The sequence below is a fragment of the Panicum hallii genome, chromosome 5 (assembly GCF_002211085.1).
Source record: "Panicum hallii strain FIL2 chromosome 5, PHallii_v3.1, whole genome shotgun sequence".
In the NCBI taxonomy this organism is placed as follows: Eukaryota; Viridiplantae; Streptophyta; class Magnoliopsida; order Poales; family Poaceae; genus Panicum; species Panicum hallii.
Genome location: NC_038046.1, coordinates 14,460,571 through 14,478,984, shown reverse-complemented (window position 1 = coordinate 14,478,984; position 18,414 = coordinate 14,460,571). Strand labels below are relative to the sequence as shown.

The window sequence follows — 18,414 nt, the reverse complement described above, 5'->3', positions numbered from 1 at the left end:
AAAAAGTAGCAGAGATCCGCGAAAAGCTGAAAGCGGCTCAATCCCGACAGAAGAGCTACGCAGACAAGAAAAGGCGGGAAACAAGTTTCAATCCGGGAGATTTTGTTTATCTCAAGGTCTCACCCATTCGAGGAACGCGAAGGTTTCAAGTGCAAGGAAAATTGGCCCCTCGATACATTGGACCGTACCGAGTTCTGAAGAGGGTCGGAGCAGTGGCATACCGACTGGAGCTACCGGAAGAAATGTCAGACATACACCCAGTATTTCATGTCTCGCAGTTAAGGAGATGTTTAAGAGTACCCGAGGGGGAATATGTGCCAGCGGAAACAATAGACCTACAGCCGGATCTGCGATACCAGGAAGTACCGGTCAAAATCCTGGACACTGTCACTAGAAGGACAAGAAACTCTGAGGTGCGGATATGCAGGGTTCAATGGAGCAGACACGGAATAGAAGAAGCAACCTGGGAACGCGAGGAGGCGCTAAAGAAGGAGTTTCCCCATCTATTCAAGAATCAGCCGAATCTCGAGGACGAGATTCATTTAAGTGGGGTAGGTTTGTAACGCCCTGAAAATTTCGAAATTAAACTACGCGTCAGGTGACCGGACCAAAAATTTATTCGTCGTAAAACCCTGACTCTCTCCGTTTCACCATCACATTGACGGCCGACGCGAACCCTATCGCCGTCTCATCCTGCACCACTCACGCGCTAGAATAATTCGTAAAAACGGTTCGAGATCAAAACCCTAACCCTAACCGGATCGTCATTCCGCATCGCTCGAGGGCTTGTCGCTCACGCGCGACCGCCCGCCGCGATTAACGCCGGCGCTCCTCGTGCCGCGCGCCAATCCCGCGCGCGTGGCCGACCGGCCGCGGTCGCCGCCGCGACCGGCGCCGACGCGTCCCCCCCCCCCCTCTCTCTCCTTTCTCTTTTCCCCTCTTCCATTTCTTTTCTCCCTTTTCTCTCTTTTCTCTTTCCCTTTCTCCCTTTTTCTTTTCTCTTTCTTTTTCTCTCTTTCCTCCCTTCTCTCTTTTCCCTCTCCTTCCCTCTCCCTCTCCCCTTCCCGGTCTCCCCTGCCGCGCGCCCGCACGCCGCCCAGGCCGAGCGCCGCGCTGCCCCGGCCGTGCTGCCGCACGCCCACCCCGCGTGCTCCGCGTGCCCGCGTACCGCGCTGACCGCCGCGCCGCGCCGTCCGTCGCCGCGCCCTCGCCCTGGCCCGCACCGTGCCGCGCCACGCGCGCACGCGCGCACGGACGACGCGCCGCCCGCCGCTGCTGTGCCGCGCGCGCTGCACAGCGTCGCCCCCACGCGCCCGCACGCGTCACGTCGCCCCGGCCTCGCCGCCTGCGCCGCCACTCGGCGACACGGACACCGCGACACGGCCGCCATTAAGGCGCTCCGCGCCGCCCGCCGGCCTCCCCACCGGCCACCGCCACCCGCCGCCCTTGAGGGCCTATAAATAGGCCCTCACCCCGCCCCTCTTTCCCCCACGCCCTCCTCTGCTCCCGCCGGCCACCTCCTTCGCCTCCAACGCCGCCGCCGCGCCTCGCAAGGCCGCCGCCCGCCGCCCACCGTGGGGGCGCTCCCTCGCTCCACCTCGGCCCAAGGTAGGGACGGGGATGGGATCCCCTCCTTCCCCTCTCCCTCCTCCCCTCGGTCCCGAGCTGCCCCAGGCCCCCGGCCGGCCGGATTGGCCGCCGCCGGCACTCCTCCCCCACCCCTCCCCTGTTCTGTACGAGGGGGAGGAGGAAGAAGGGGCGTTTTGCCCTTAGGCCCCTCTCTCCCCTTCTATTTGTTTAGGGACCCCTCCACCCCTTTACAATCTTGCAAAATGAGCCCCCTCTCCTTGCCATTTCCAAACTAGACCCCCCCATGATATAAGTCAATTTCAAGTAGATCCCTCGCACTTTTTGTTGTACCTCTTATGTTTCTAAGATTTACAAATAGGCCCTTCTGTTTAGAAAGTTTACGAACAAGCCCCTAGATCCCCGTTTAATCCCTGAAACCGTCTTTGACTCGTCATTTTATGTGCGAAACGACCTCCGATCGACCTGAAATTTTACCACGCCCTTTCTAGCATAGTTCTAAGCACGCTATACAGAAACCACCCGAAAATATTAACCCTACCTCCGTAACTAAATTATTTCCGATTCGAGCTCAACGATAAAAGCTTTCAGTTCTTGTGCTTGATTGTGTGTCCGTTTGTTTACGTCGTAGGACACGGAGTGAACGAGGAAGGCCTCGACTGTGATCAAGCGAACGAGAACCAGTTCCGCGACTCCGAGCCCGAGGGACAGTGCTACGATCAGGACCTCCCGCAAGAGTTTGACGATGGCAAGTTCAATTCCGCCCTTTGATGCATGTTTTTATCCTAGTTTTTATAAACACAACCCGATGGCCTGTTTTATAAAATTGCATGGTTTTGCGTGCCGTAACCATGGTAGGATAGCCACCCTTGTTGTGACAACCATACCTTGACCACCTGATTTTATAAAGAAAATGCGTGTGTGTGGGAAAGGGTAAAATGTGGATTTGAGAAACGAGTCGGACGGGATGGATGGCATTTCTGTGTGAATTGCCGTTGGTGTGCTCGTACCTGTATGGTTGAGCGTGGAGGGGAGATATCCATCTTGTCACCCCTAAGGACCGAGTTGATGTGTCGTCTCACCTAGCTTCCTGTCGTGCAAACCACTTGACCGTTGTATGGGCAACGGTTTGGCCTAACCCCACTAGTTAGTCTGATAGCCATCAGGAGGGCTGGGAGCAACGGGTGATCAAGGAGACGGGATAAGCTCTGTGTGACTTATGCCCCGGTTAAACCTCGGTGGTAGGTCGAATGACCCCTTGATAAATCCCGTGGTGGCTAGTCAGGTCTAGCTAAGGTGGGTAAGGGCTTCGATGGGATCTGCACCGGCACTAAGGTGTTCGTGTTGTGGTACCCCGCCTGTGGGTAAAGTTGCACACCTCTGCAGAGTTGAAAATCTATTCGAATAGCCGTGCCCACGGTATTGGGCAAGTTATGGTGTGGTCACATAACTAGTGTTTCTCTTTGGGAATGGTTGGGATGGTGTGAGTTGTTTGGAAGGTGTCCGGCAGTTGTGCCGTGTGCTACGGCGGACGGGGAGTCCGGTAGCAGTTTAAAACTTGGATCCTGTGTGGATCAACATCGTGTATTCTTGGTGCCAGAAAACTCGTTTTGGAAATGGATTTTAAATGAACCCTTGCATACAATTGGGTTTTTCGCAAACGAACCATAACCCACCCTTGTATCGTCCTGTGCATATGATTACTGTTATACCCCCCCTCCGTGGGTGCGATTGGACTTGCTGAGTACGTTTGTACTCACCCCTTTCTTACTTTTACAGTGGAAGACCCAGACTACGTCCCAGAAGACAACGAGTAGGGTTTCGTCCTGCACCCAGTCTTGCCTGTGGTTGAGGCCACCGTTGGATTCCGCATGGCGCAAGACTCTGATGATCCTCTTTTCGTAACTAGTGTAGTGGTGTGGGTTTTAGTTGTAATCCTCGCGATAGTGGCGCTTCACTGCCCATTACCACGAAGAGTTGTACGGTGATGTACCATCTGTTGTAATAAAAGTGTTATCAGCCTCCTGGGACTGATAAATTAACACTTTTAAGTCTTCCCTGATGGGGGGACGCTTCACTGAGTGGGACTGGTTAAACCGACGGTGGTGACCGGTTTAACCGACGCTTTATGCTTTTCAGGAAAAAAATATGTAACGGCTATAAGTGGATCTCTAGCCTATATAAGGCCTCACCCCAGGTCATTTGAGGTTGCTGGAGTTCATGAGAAGCTACCCACACTCTAAAGTTCTCCAAGCCACCTAAGAGCTCTGTCGGGGGCGACTATAGGCGGAGCTCTGTCGGAGCCTTTCGGTAAGGCGGAAAGGCTGAGCCGTGTCACATTTTTCCTCATTGGTCGAAACGCGGTGCTCGGTGAGCTGTTAATGGGTTGGTCTGAGTGGGACCCCAGCTCCCGTCCCCAGGGATCCGGCGTAGGTCAGCTGGTGACTGACTCCAGATTCTCGATGGCCGATCCATTTAGTTATCAAGTCCGTTCGACCAGTCCCAATGGCTCATTGCCTTTCTTCAGAGAAAAACCAAAGATCATGCTCCAGTCAAGACTCGAACATGGGTCGGATGCCCGTGGTGCTTGCGCGCCCAGGTGCTGGCCACTAGCTGGCCCATCCATTTCCACCCCTCACTCTGGTGGTGCCCTGGGGCGGTTGTGAACCCATCGGCGGGCCAACCTACGAACCCTTGGGCTTTAATGGGTCGTCGGGGCATTTTTAGCCTGTATCCATTTCTACCCGCGGGGACCTTTGGCCCCTTCATTGCTAGGCGTGTTCCACGAGGGGTCGAGCCCGGTGCGGGGCGAGCGCACATCCATATGGGATTGGGCGACGTGACGTGATGAACGCGGTCATCATGGCGATCGTGGGGGTTGAGGCGTCGGTTTGTCTTCCGTTCCCCTCGCCTATAATTAGGGTTCTTGGCCCCTCTGCCATCACCACGCCTTTCCATCTTCCAGCCCTCCTCGTCTACTCGCTGCTGAATCCTAAGCCGTTCCCCATTTGCGCCCCTGCCCTCGCGAGAGCTCCTGATCCCCTTTCGCCGCCCAGCAATAGCATCGTGGAAGTGCTCGAACGTGACCCAGGTGCGTTTGGGGGCTCTCATCAAGTGCGGGCTTCTTTGCCCGCAATCCGTTGCAGGGAAGTGGCTCTTACCTGGCCGTGAAGAGGTATCAGCGCCGCATGATGGCAACATCATCTTCTTCGCGCACTTCCACGAGCGCGGGTTGGGATGCCCCCTCATCGCTTCTTCCGAGGGCTCCTCCATCACTACCAGATTGAGCTGCAGCACCTCAACCCAAACAGGATCTAGCAAATCGCGGCCTTCATCGCGTTGTGCGAGGCTTGGGGATTGAACCTCACTTCAAGCTCTGCAGGTACTTCTGCGCCTTCTCCTTGGTCAAGAAGAGGGACGGGTCGATGGCCCCGATAGGCTACGCTGGAATCCATCTCCGCGGACCTCGAGCCCACGAGTACATGGCCATCACCACCATGAAGTCCAACAAAGGGTGGCATTCGCGGTGGTTCTAAATTAGGAACTACGACACTGCCCATCTTTCGCTCTTCACCTGTCGTACGATCATGGCAGCTCCGCCGGTGTGGTCATGGGACCTAGGGACAAGGAGAAGAAAAGGCTCGCCCCGACTCCTAGGCGCCATAGCATACCTGAAGGGCCACGGCCTCTATGACACCGACGTCATTGGAGCCTACAACTCGAGGCAGGTGGCACCGCTAATGGCACACGCACTTCCACTGTATGGGATGGCGCCGAGCGTGCAACTTGCGGGCACGGCGCTTGCCTAGGGTTTGCTCTGAGATTCAGAGATCTGGCAACGCATCTGGAGGCGCTGAACGAGCCCGACGCGATCTTCCCGGTTAAGGGTCATCCGGCGATGCTTTGAACGATTTTGAGATGATTTAAGGAATTCCTTAAGGAATCCGGTTAAGGAATCCGACGTGGGCCCCATATCCCTGCGGCGGGTACGGCCGAAGCCATTCCCTCGGGTTCGGATGAAGCGGAGTTCCCCCTTAGTGTCGGGCAAGGCCGGACCCGTGCCCTCGGGGTCGGGCAAGGCGGGGCCTCTCTCACAGCGGTCGAGCGAGGCCGCGCTCACATCCTTGGGGCCAGGCGAGGCGGAGCTTGATCTCTGGTAGTCGGGCGAGGTGGATCGTAACCTTCTTCTAGGCTTGGTATTGGGCCGTCGGTGCCCTTTCTCCCGGTGGGCCATCCGTGGCCATGCGACAACCTTGATTACTCTGAGCCGCATATTGCGGGAGAGCTAACCCGTAATTAGCTTCCTAAGGAAAATACTTTCGGGAGGTCCGTGATATTTGCCCCCGACAGAGCTCTTAGGTGGCTTGGAGAACTTCTTTAGAGTGTGGGTAGCTTCTCATGAACTCCAACAACCTCAAATGACCCAGGGTGAGGCCTTATATAGGCTAGAGATCCATTTATAGCCGTTACATATTTTTTTCCTGAAAAGCATAAAGCGTCGGTTAAACCGGTCACCACTGTCGATTTAACCGGTCCCACTCAGTCTGCCTACTAGCTGTTGAACTCCAACTGCCATCCTCTGCTGACGTCATTACACCGATGCAATGCACCGATGACCGTTGGTTTGACTGGTGCTAAAGACTTTGCTTGGAAACACTTCTGGCACCAAAACATACATACTGAGTAACCACAACACGCTTGCACCAACACCTTCTTTTGCACCGTCGGTTTAACTGGTGCCTCTATCATTTCTCCACTTGATCATCCTGTCATCTCCTCATTGCACCTACGCCTCCATTCTTACAGTGTGGGTTCAACTGGTGCAACAGGATTCTTCTGAAGTTAATCGTTATGTCAACTACCAATGCACCGACCCATTATCTTCTGGGACTATCGGTTCAACCGGTCCTTTAAATGTTTCTACCACTTGTGCAAATCATCGCTGCGATCATTTGGACATCCCAAATATTGTATATGGATTGGACTTCATCCGTGGGATATAGAAATCCTACAAACTTGAGCTCGTAAACTCATTAGTCCCATTGACTATGTTGTCACGGAATCAACAAAATCACGATCATGGCCTAATGGACCATGTTCCTTACAGAGTTTCATGTTTATTGAGCAAATTAGATCTTTGATTGACGGCGCATCGCTTTCTTCTCGATCTATTTACTCACCAGTTATCGATATTTGCTACACTTTGCAAGGTTGATTCGTTTAATCTTGTGTAGTTTAGTTTTTATCACAAGTTCTCCAGCTTAGATCTTAGGTTTTCTGTTGGTTGTAGTTACCTTTCATTGTTTTAAGCCACTGCACAGAATATAGTCAATTAGATCTGAATCTAAGTGTTGTTCGTGAAATAGTATTGAGTAATCGGTATTGTCTTACAGTAGAATCGGCTGCTTCTTAGCTGATTTCTTATTATATCTGTATCGAGCTTCTGGGTATCGAGCTTCTGGCCGATACTCCTTTGGAACGGTTCAAAAATCCAGCCGATACGTTCCATTATTTGACTATTACCTTATTCCTTGTCAATTAAGTCAGATTGACTGGCATGCCTAGCACCTACCTAAAGCTAATTAGAGTCTACACTGGAATAAAGCAAATGTTCCGGATCCTCGTGTGTGGCCACGCAGGAAACCGATCGCCGATTTTCTGCGTCAACAATATTTTTAGTTGTAGAACGATTGTTCTACTACGTATATATGATAGCAAAATTATGAATCAAAATGGCCTCACAATGCACACTCAACTACACTCACGTTCAGTTGTACAAGCAAAGCTTCAGAGAGATGACTGCAAACGCAGGCGGTGACTAGCACTCCCACTGGCCATGACGACCATGCCAGTGACCTCCCCTGATCCGGCCTCTCCCACCACCCAACTCGTCCCGCACACCTCCATCTCATTGCCGCCGCCCCGTGCCCACGCGCCGCCCCTGTCGTCTTCGTCATAGATCGCCTCGAAAACCTTGGGGATCAGTTCGCCGGCGAGCATCTCCCTCGCCGAGCCTCGCCGCAGCTTCCCCGACGTGGTTTTCGGCAGGGCGCCGCTTTCGGCCAGCACGACATGCCCGACCTTCACACCTTCTTGTTTCCACACGGCTCGTCTTATTCCGTCGCAGATGCTGCTCGGATGCGCATTGCCTCTTCCCTTTTGCAGCTCCGCCACGACCACGAACGACGACGGCGACGGCGTGGCAAAGGCGGCGACGCAGCCTCCCCTCAGTGAACCCGGCGAGCTGCCGAAAGCCGCCGTCTCAACGTAGTGCGCGTGCACGCGCCGTCGCCCGTCGCCGGTGGCGATGGCGTCCGCGCTCCGGCCGAGCACGTAGAGGTAGCGCTCCGTTCCGCGCACGACGCCGCAGTCGCCCGTGCGCACGAAGCTCGCGCCGGGTCTCCCTGGCAGCCTCGCACAAAACACCTCGCGGCTCGCCGACGGGAGCCCGAGGTACCCCGACGCGTTGCTCGGCGAGGACACCCATATCTCCCCCTCGACGCCGTCCTCCACGGGCTCTCCAGTCTGTCCGTCAACAATAAAGATGTCAATTTCCGGCTCCTCGCGGGAAGACGCCAGGGGCGGTAGCCTGGCGGACGGCAAGAGCTTCTTGTACGACGGGAGCCTCAGCCGGCGGCCGCTCCAAAGCTTCGCTTCCGTTCCGCGCCACGCGGTGGACACGAACGTGCAGTTCTCCGCTAGCCCGTAGGACGGCGAGATGGACGCCGCGTCTAGGCCGGCACGGCCGAACTCTTCCAGGAACTCGTCAACCGACGACTCGTAGATGGGCTCGTTTACCAGGATAAGGTTCCGTAGGCTCCCGAGGTCGAGCGGCCGCGTCCCGTGCCCCGGGCGGCCTCGCCTGAGCACCAGCGGCAGCGCGAACGACGGGACCGGCGTGCACGTGGCCCTGAACTCGGCGACGAGCTCGAGCCAGAGGCGCGGGCGCCGGAGGAAGGCCGCGGGCGAGGCGAGCACGCACGTGGCGCCGGCGACGACGGTGAGGAGGAGGAACATGAGGCCGCAGTCGTGGTACTGCGGCAGCCACGACGCGACGACGCTGCCCGGGTGGAGGTCGTAGGCCTTCCTCGCCGCGCGCACGTTGTGCGCCGCGGCGCCCGCGGTGACCACGACGGGCCGCGGGGCGCCGGTGGCCCCCGACGTGTACTGGATCAGGTACGTCTCGCCCGGCGCGCAGCCCCCGTAGCCCGTCCGGCTCCGGCCCGTCTTGCCACCGGCTGCCGCATCACCCGAGCACCTGCTCTCCAAGTGGCCCACCGAAACCCACCGCAGACGCTTCAGCGCGGCGGCCGGCGACTCCATGACCGCGCCAATGTACCCCGCGTCGGCGACCGCGGCGGCCGGCCTCGTCTGCGCCACGGCGCGCAGGAGGTGGAGGTGGGCCGTGGGCGTGCCGAGCTTGGATGGGTCGGGCGGCGAGATGGGCACCGCCACGAGCCCCGCGCGCTGGCACGCGAAGATGAGCTTGACGAGGCGGAGGCCCGGCGCCGCGAGCAGGAGGACGGTGTCACCCCTGCGCACGGTCTCTAGCAGGCCGAGAGCCATGCGCTGCGCGGCGGCGTTCAGCTCGGAGTACGTCAGCGCGGCGTACGACGGCGTGCCGCCGCCACGCGGGTCGTCACCGTCCTCCGCCCATATGAAGGCGGGCTTGGGGCCGAACGCCGGCTGCCTGGCCCACACAGGGAGGTACTGGTCGACCACCGGCTGGTCGGGGTAGTAGGGGTCGTAGTTCTCGGTGGACATGGCTGGCGTGCCACGCCCTCTGCCGCCGCGCGCTTGCTGTTCGGGAGCATGTGCGATGTGTGGAGACGCCGCCGCTGTACTGGTCCTGTATTTATAGAGCTCATCCTACGTGTCATGTTCATGTACGTCTAATTCCGGTACCGGACTGGTGTGCTTGCATTTGCTAGCAATCATCATGTACGTCTAATTCCGTGGACGCATCCCCCAACATGATCGAGGAGGCAGGCCGCCGCATCGGAACCACCGGCATTCGTGCCCAACCAAAAATTATGAACTTGTACTAGTTGCTTTTTTATATAAATAAAAAAGGAGAAAAATATACGAGACTGCATTTTGGTGGTGTAGGAGAACTGCCTTGGAATTACATCTAGGCGTATAGAACGTCACTCCTGCCAGTTCAGCACGGCGAAAGGTGACGTGGTAACCTCGCAGCGGTAAAATCCGTCGGGCCCAAGATACCCAAGATACCACAGACTTGAGACTACTAGTTGCTCTTTTACTTTTCCTTTTTTTTGGAAAAAAGATCTAGTTGCTCTTTTACTGACGTGGAGGAGAGCGAAAGCGAGGGCAAGAAATTGACCTGCGCGGGACGAGGCAAAACGCAGTGGTCTCGTCTCCTCTCCTCGTGTCGAACGGAGCTCCCGGTGGACATTGAGGCGAATATCCGCGAGATGCCCTGGTGGTAGTTCCAGCCAGGCTCGCGTGATCGGGACTCGGGAGCTCAGGTTTCGCAGCACACAAGTCGCCGTTGGTGGTCGCAGAGAGGCTTGTTGCCTTCGAGCAGCGTGAAGCGAACTTGCCATTCCGCCGAGAGCGGATTAGTTAATGAATCGGGCGTGCTCTGGGCCGGTGATATCAGTGACGCGATTTGGAGGGTAGCGTTCGAAAGGCATGTCGCCGATGATGCCGAGAGAAAAGAAGGAGGTTAGGTTAGTGGCAAACAAAAACGGGGGAATATTATTGGTGCAGGGCATCTCTAAGATGCAGGGTTCAGCGTTGTATATCCAAATAAAAGTAATACTCCAACTCGCTGGTAGTATAACTAACCTCGTATCCTGAGTAGATTCCTCATGGACAGAACTTGGTACGGCAGTTTCCAAATCTGTTAGTGTTTAGGATTTATTTTAAGAAAGTCCGGTTTAACTCTCAAACTATTTTCAACCTTCAACTACAAAATAGGATAACAGAGATCATCAAACTGTCGAAACTGGATAAATTTGGCGCTTTGGGTGGTTTCAAAGTTAGTTTTTTATTTTATAAAAATTAAAATATTTAAATTTAAACTAAAAAATCATCAAATTCATTTTAAATAAAAAAATACGAAATGGTATTTTTTTTCAAAAACTTGCAGGAGCACTGCTATGTCATTTAGGAAAGGAGAAGCAATATGAAGTTCTTACAACAGTGATATTACATAAATAAGAAGGTACTCGAACTCTAGAAAACGATAACAAGAGCTAAGCATTAGAAACAAAAGATAACTCTGGGTCACCACAAGCCAGCTTTCTATCATTGATCTCCCTCTTGATCTCCGGCATGACCTCAATTGGTGATCCTGCTTGCTGGTTGAACACCCGACGGTTCTTTTTCTTAAAGATATTAGTAAAGTGTACGTGCATGCTTGCACGTGTTTTGAAATAAAAATCTTACACACAAAATTTCATAAATAAATAGTAGTTTTATTTTTTAGCAAAAATGTATACGAATTATATATTTATAGAAAAGCTAATAAAAATAATTTTATATTTATAGCAAATATGTACAGGTGACATGGAAAGCTAAATATACAACCATCCTAAATAACAAATTGAATACAATACATGGATAAACTTAAACGCGTCTTGATCATGAACAAGTTATGAAATTGATAATTAGTTGCTTGTGTATATTTACTTATAGGTCTTGAAAGAATAACAAATTTCAGTTACAACATCACTGCCGAAATGCTAGAGCAACTGGAATAGCTTCACATACAAACTTTAGTGTAAAAAAAGTACACCCACATGAAGGGTACGCAACTCTTCTGGAAAAAGTACTACAAACACACCTGCAAAAAGATTAACTGTAGGTGCTATACTTTCAGAGATTTTATAGATATGTAGTGCCTACAAACATTAACTTTAGGTGCTGACTCAACATGAAAACAATCCGCTGATGGTGTCTTGATTCGTCAGAAGACCACTGTCTCATTCTCTACAGGTTCAGTTATAGAAAAGAAATCTGCAATTATTAGCAAATATGCTCCTTCGTTTTTTTCATGCGAGCAGCAAGATAATTCAAAAAAATGGCATGTACAGAAAACTCAGAATATCACAACCAAGCCACAGTTCAGTTTTCATACCTTTGCTATCAATAAAGCAGCAAACAAAGATCGCATCGATGTGCCTTCCCTCTATAACCAGTATCTAATGTAGGTAGCACAAGCTGCATTATTGAAATCAGGTTCTATTACTGAAGTTACAAGATCTCCACTCTATATATCTGCAGAAAAACAATATCTTTTCAATTCCAGAACTGTACAAATGCTGCACTCTTTCACTTGCAAGCTTCATTTGTCTCCACTAAGCACTGTAACATGTTTAGCTTTTAAACTATTTTTTTTTTTGTCCATTCTGATAAACCTTGATGCAGTGAGTTAAACTGAATAAAGGTGCAAATATTTTTATCCCCCTTAATTTACTGTAGGTCCACAATTGCACCTGAGATAGGAGAGAACATATTTAATCCGGAAGACAGAAAGAATAAGGTAAAGTTGTTTCTTTTGTGAGGGCATTTTCACTGAGAAGCAATTCAGAGTTCTTACAATAGCGATATTACATAAATAAGAAGGTACTCGAACTCTAGAAAACGAGAACAAGCGCTAAGCATTAGAAACAAAAGATTACTCCACGCCACCACAAGCCAGCTTCCGATCATTAGTCTCCCCCTTGATCTTTCGCACGACCTCAATTGGTGATCCCGCCTGCTGGTTGAACACCCGACGGTTTCTTTCCTTAAAGATATTCCAAGCTGAATATATCATCATCGAAGCTTTCAGCTTCAGTGTTTTCTTCGGTAGCTTTGCAAGCTCACCTCTCCCACCAGTCCACATCTGCAATCCTGGTTATGGCATTCCAACTAATTGTTGTGTCCAATCTTCCATTCTACTCCACATATGCTAAGCAAACGAAATGGGTATCAAAAATTTTCTAAAAATATAACCTATTTATTGGCACTCTACTTATCAGTTATTCGGATCCAATTTTTTCATATTCATAGTATTTGGCTGCTTGTAGTTATGCCTATTATTTTAAAATAAATAATATTCAAATAGAGTAATAATATATATATTACATTTTTAGAAAAAAATTGTACTAGTTTTATATTTTTTTATTTAAAATGAATTAGTTTTGAATTTTTAGATCTAATTAGAATTTTTTTATTTTTGAAAAAAATCCAAAACCATCTTCGAAACTACCCAAATGCCAAACTCGTCCGGTTTTGACAATTGGATGGTTCTAATTATTTGATTTTATAGCTAAAAGTTAAAAATTAAAATTTTACGATAGGTGTAAACCGGATTTTTTTTCCAATATTTTTTAATCGCGGAAAAACAAACCACGGGTCGAGGAAATTGGGGCGCACACGATCCCGTAGCGGTGGAACGCGTCAGGCGGGCCGCCAGCCCATCTATTGCGCGCACCTACCACCCACCATTTAGGGCTGGGCTTCTGTGCCGGCCCAATTCGTTTCTAGTTGAGCGACCCGCACCAGTGTCAACATGGTACCAGGCTACCAGCACACTGATCCTTCCGCTGCAATTCTGTTTGTAGAGTATGCTCATCTTGAACAACAATCAAATCAATAAAACCAACTAGTACAAGGGAGGTAGCGTCTATTCTTGCACTTAGGCTCGTGCTCACACAAGTCGTCCCAAAACAACAATACAATAGATATTGGGTGCTGGCAGCCTCTTCTCTTTTTCCTTTCAGACAGAGCTGTAGACTCCCCAGTCGTCACTGCTTGGGGTTTTCTGTGGCCGTGACCGACGCCAGGAACTCCTTGAGTCGTCGGTTGTAGACGCAGGGCCTCTCCAGGTGCACGAGGTGCCCTGCCTTGCTTATGCTCTGCAGCATCGTCTTCTCACCCAGCTGCCTGCAGGTGCAAATCAAAACTCGTCTCAGTTAAGCATACTATATGCTGATTCCTGGAGGAATTGTAGTAAAATTCAGGTTCTTCCAAGCTTACTCTTTCATTGTCTTGGCGAGCTCGATGTTGAAGATGTTGTCGTTCTCCCCCCACAGCAGAAGTATTTTCTGCAAAGTATTTAAGCGTCTCAGCTCGTCAGGCTGAAGCGTAACCAACTGAAACATGCTAGTAGAATTCAACAAGTGTACTGTGGCGCAATAGTACTATAGTAGTAGTTGGATCATTAACTTCTACTTCATGCCATGCTAGGGCCGGATTGGTGACTGGTGAGCCATTCCCAGCCTAGCTCTCTGATGGGGTATGCCTATATGTCAAGCAGGGGCGGCTGGTTTCCATTTCCAATCCTGTGATTGGCCAGTTCATCAGGCAAGTGGCTCAGTTACAGGTGCAGCCAGCCAGGGCCGGCGAAGTCGCTTCACGCAGCTCGCTCAGGAAGGCACGCGGAGGCATTGACGCTGCAGGCTGCACCATGCACTTGCTGAGGAAAGCTCTCCTCAGTTCGCGCGTGCAGGTGCAGACCATCAATGCTTGCTAGGAAATAAATGGCCCTGCCTAGTACTAGGGAATTAATTTTTCTACTGTTCTGGCTAACTGAAAATGGAAGCCTACGGGTAGGGCCGCCATGTTTCGTGGAAAATGCATCGACCAGCCCCGGCGAAATGGCTATCGACACCGAGCTGGAACTACTCCTACCTACGATGGCACGCCGGCGATCGGCCGCTAGCAGCGCGGCGTCAACGGGAGCGGTGGCCGAACCGTACCTGCGGCAAGACGGGCACGGTGGCGTCTTTGTTGCTGACCACCAAACCTTCCAGCAGCTCCGCTCTCTCCCTGCGGTTGGTGAACATCACCTGCGATGCGTGCGCAAACCACCACGCCGTTGATCCATCTGTCTGTTAGACTACTCTCTGGCAAGCAGCTGGGAGGATGTGTACGCCCACGACGATATGTACTCACTCACCTCGAGGTAGTCCCTGTGGAGGCGGTCGGGGAACCAGAGCTTCCGGTGGGTGGCGATGGAGAGCAGCGCCTTGAGCCCCCTGACGGACTCCGGCAGCAGCAGCTCCGCCGAGGACTTGACGCCGATCCGCTCCAGCGTCGTCTCGCTGATGGAGTCGGTCATGGCCACGACGGAGCCCGACACCACGAGCGATCGCACCAGGTCCGGGTGCGCCTCCGCCATCTTGAACGACACCATCCCACCGTAGCTGAACCCGACCACCGCGCACGGGCCCACGCCCAGCTTCCGGAGCGCCGTCGCCAGGCACTCCGCCTGGAACCCCGGGGACCGGTCCGCCGACGGCGACGTCGAGCCGCCGAAGTAGAGCAGGTCCGGCACGTACACGTCGTAGTGCTTCGCCAGCACGCCCACCTGCGCGTACGGATGTGTATGTCACTACATGAATAGATCGGACAAGAAAGCCACCATATGACCAGGGGCATGCATGCATGACTCCTGAAACGAGGCGCGGCCGGCGAACCTGGAACTGCCAGGTCACGATGCCCTCGGCGGCGAAGCCATGCACGAGCACGACGGCGGGCCTGTCCTTCTTGGCCGGCGGCGGCAGCTTGTTGCTGCTGGTGGTCTTGGCAGCTGCCCCGGGCGTGACGTCCCGCACGGTGGGCTTGTCCCTGGGCACCATGTCCTTGGGCACCCAGAAGGTGATGACCGTGCCGGCGCCGTCGACGTCGACGGTGTGCTGCCGCAGCCCGGCCCTCCGGACCAGGAAGTGCAGCAGCGGCTTCTGCGCCTCCACCAGGTTCACCATCCTTGCGCGCGCTTGCACCGGGAGGGACACCGTCTCTGTGAGCGCGGCACCAGGAAAACCACCTTGGATTATTCTGGCGAAATGCTGGGTTGTGGTGAGAGAGCCGGGCCTGACCTTATATAAGACTATAAGAGCGGCACGGGGCACGCGGCAGACAACGGAATGCTGCTTGCGTAGGATGGACAGAGCAGGGGAGTAGCGATTGAATTGTTCCGGGTGGTAGTTGCGAGTTGTTCAGCACAGCTCTTCTACCGTTCCGTTTCAGCGCGCGGGAAGATAAACATTTTTTGCGCGCGGGAAGTGACGACAATGCCTAGTGCTAGCAGCCTAGCACAGGTACTGCAAGCTTCTAGTCTGACTTTGAACGCTTTAATAAGTGCCGCGGGGCACAAAAATTTCGTTAGAGATAGGGGCCAAACAATTGTACGATCGATGATGCATGAATGTATGTCACTACTGGAACGAGATCGGTAGCACTGGCATGTTTTACAAAATTCTCAGCACACAAACTGAGAAAAAGAGAAAAATAGAGAAAAGAGTACGCAAACAACTTGAAGGAATCAAAAAACAAAGTCTATTATTTCTTCTCCATCCATTTTTAGCAAAGATATCCAAGGCGACAACCTTCAATGTCTTGCTTACCAAACAAACAGCCTTACTTATAGCCTCACGATATAGTAGGGACCAAAATCGCAGCCAATACGCTCGCTGCACTGAAGACAACCTGCATAAATGAGGTAGCATTGGGATGTAATGTGGTCTTTGTGGTGGGAGCTCGTTGTGTGATCGACGGTATCTCGGCAATTTGGTGTAGCCTTCGTTCCACCTCGAAGATGAAATGAAGTTTTATATTAAGCACAAAAATAAAATGAAACATGCATGGTTATGCATAAACATGCATAAAGATGAAAGGAAAAGTTGAGTGTACTATGGTAATACACAAAGAAGAATTACACCAAATTGTGGTGAGCGTGACTGCGCGAGTATATGTATACGATCGAATGTCTAGATCTTTTTATTTTTTTAGAAAGATCACATAGGATAACACGTAGGAGGTCGGGCTTCAATCTTTGTCATGAATCCAGGCCGATCGCTGTTCCAACATGTAGTAATCCTTTACGGAGTAAAAGAAAAGGCGCAACTTGTATGCATATGTCACTGTGCATCCTTATGGAAAACGAAAAAAAGAAGGGATCACCTTTGGGATCACGGCAAGGTTCATGATCTCAGCGTCGTAAAGATTTTAACAGATGGATCGGTAAACCAACCACATGCTCACGCATGATCCCGTTCCACCCGAGCGCACTACTGTACATGCCAATTCCGTCCGTGGGGTCTGCTGCCTGCAAAAAGGGACAGGCAAGTTGCCCGGCCTCAAATTCCCACTCGATTTTTGTAATCCGCGGAGCGTAACGAGATCGGAGCGCCATTGGACATGGAGTGTGAACCAGACTGCCGAGGAATTGTTTAGTGTTAGAGCTGCTACTATCTGGCAGGTCAATCGGGACAGGTGCGCGTAGCCATCGCCATCAGGTCAGTGTGCATGAGCCTTTGAGTGATCGAGTCGTGGCGGTAGCAGTGCTAATTTAATCGGTGTGTGTGGGGTTAGATGAGCAGCTCCCGCCTACTCGAAACAACCGTGGAATGGGATGCTCGGACGATCGATCGGTAGCCTTTGCGTGCACTGCTGGACGCGCGTTTTTTTCCAACCGCGGAGACGATGAACCGGTCGCTGCCTTCTCGAATCTCAGGATGACGGCGACTTCCACCGCAGCGCGAGGCAAGTTTTTTCGATCCCCAACCCCAAGCGCACAGCCCAGCAGACAGCGGCGCCCCCGCGCGTCACGTCCCTACCCCTACGACCCGGCGTGCGAAGCTGTCCGCCATGGCAGCTTGGGGTCACTGGGGGCTCTGCCTGCGAGTGGTTGGGAGTTGGGATGGGACGGCGCCGCTAGCTTCACGTTTACCAGCATGTCGCCGCAGCGATGGGAAGCACATTGCAGATGGAACATCGGAGGCTAAGCCCGTGTTTGGATGAATGGGAAAGAGAAAGAGAAAGTGCATAGTCTTTTGTATTTTTTTTGCATTTTTGGATCCAAACACCCCAAAGTGCAAAAGGGCAAATGCTACCGTAATTTTGCTAATTATAGATTAATTAGGCTTAATAGATTCGTCTCGTCATTTAGTCCTCATCTATGTAATTAGTTTTTTAATTAAACTATATTTAATACTTCTAATTAGCGTCCAAATATCTGATGTGACAGGAGCAAAAATTTTACCATTTGGCCTTTTACCATTTGGGGGTGGATCCAAATATAGCCTAACACACACAAAGTCAAACAGCTACTGCCATTGGAGTAGCTCTAGCTCCGATGGCGCGCAAGCAAGTGAAGCTCTGCGGCAGGCGGAGACAAGCGAGTAGGTTCTCTATTGCTGGGTTGGGCCAACTAGCCCATCCCGGCTTTTAAGGCCAGGCCAGCAGACATCTCTCCCGTTTCGTGGGGCCGTGATCGGGCAGCTTAGCTCTACGACGTCTCTACCAAAGTAACCGATGCAAAAGACAAAGCAAATCAGCAGGAGTTGGAGAACTCGGATGTCTATTAATTATACCTAGGACCCATGAAAGTGCTGTGTCGTTCCGGGTTCACAGATCATAGATCGAAAGCCAGCAATCTCATTCCCTAATAAAGCACCACACGGCCACATCTCCAAGATCGCAGCGAGTACGTACCTCCTGATGAGAAACTGAGAATCCCCATCGACCAGTGCTCCACATCCATTTAAAAACAAGAAATGTCTCGAGTTAATTAAGCTAATCGAGGTCACGCATCCCTATCATTTCTTTTAAAAAACGGAACTGGCAGGAGGGCTGCCGGTTGTATTAATAAGAAGAGAATAGAGCCTAGCGGCTACAGAACTGAAAAAATTTTATGAGAGAGCCAGCACGCCAAGAAAAAGAAAACCTCAAGCTCTACCAATTAGCTTGGCACACCAATTGTTTCGCCCCAGCCAGAATCCATACCGAAGCCTCATTCTTAATCTTTGCAGTCACCACAAACGGGTTTGCACTTCTATAGAGTTGAAAATACGAGCATCATTCGCACAA

At 51.9% G+C, this 18,414-nt stretch overlaps 2 protein-coding genes across 2 annotated transcripts; both read right to left on the bottom strand.

Annotated features, from left to right (window-relative positions):
- Nucleotides 1–7,331: 7,331 nt before the first annotated feature.
- LOC112891600 (long-chain-fatty-acid--AMP ligase FadD26-like) lies at nucleotides 7,332–9,351 on the bottom strand. Its single transcript, XM_025958500.1, has one exon. It carries the CDS (start codon nucleotides 9,349–9,351, stop codon nucleotides 7,375–7,377), a length of 1,977 nt encoding a protein of 658 aa, XP_025814285.1. The 3' UTR covers nucleotides 7,332–7,374.
- Nucleotides 9,352–13,140: 3,789 nt separating this feature from the next.
- LOC112892950 (epoxide hydrolase 3-like) lies at nucleotides 13,141–15,394 on the bottom strand. The gene is made up of 5 exons (XM_025960063.1): nucleotides 15,021–15,394; nucleotides 14,501–14,911; nucleotides 14,301–14,390; nucleotides 13,579–13,646; nucleotides 13,141–13,485 (listed from the first exon to the last, which is right to left on the bottom strand). Exons 1-5 carry the CDS (start codon nucleotides 15,306–15,308, stop codon nucleotides 13,347–13,349), a joined length of 996 nt encoding a protein of 331 aa, XP_025815848.1. The 5' UTR covers nucleotides 15,309–15,394; the 3' UTR covers nucleotides 13,141–13,346.
- Nucleotides 15,395–18,414: the final 3,020 nt, after the last annotated feature.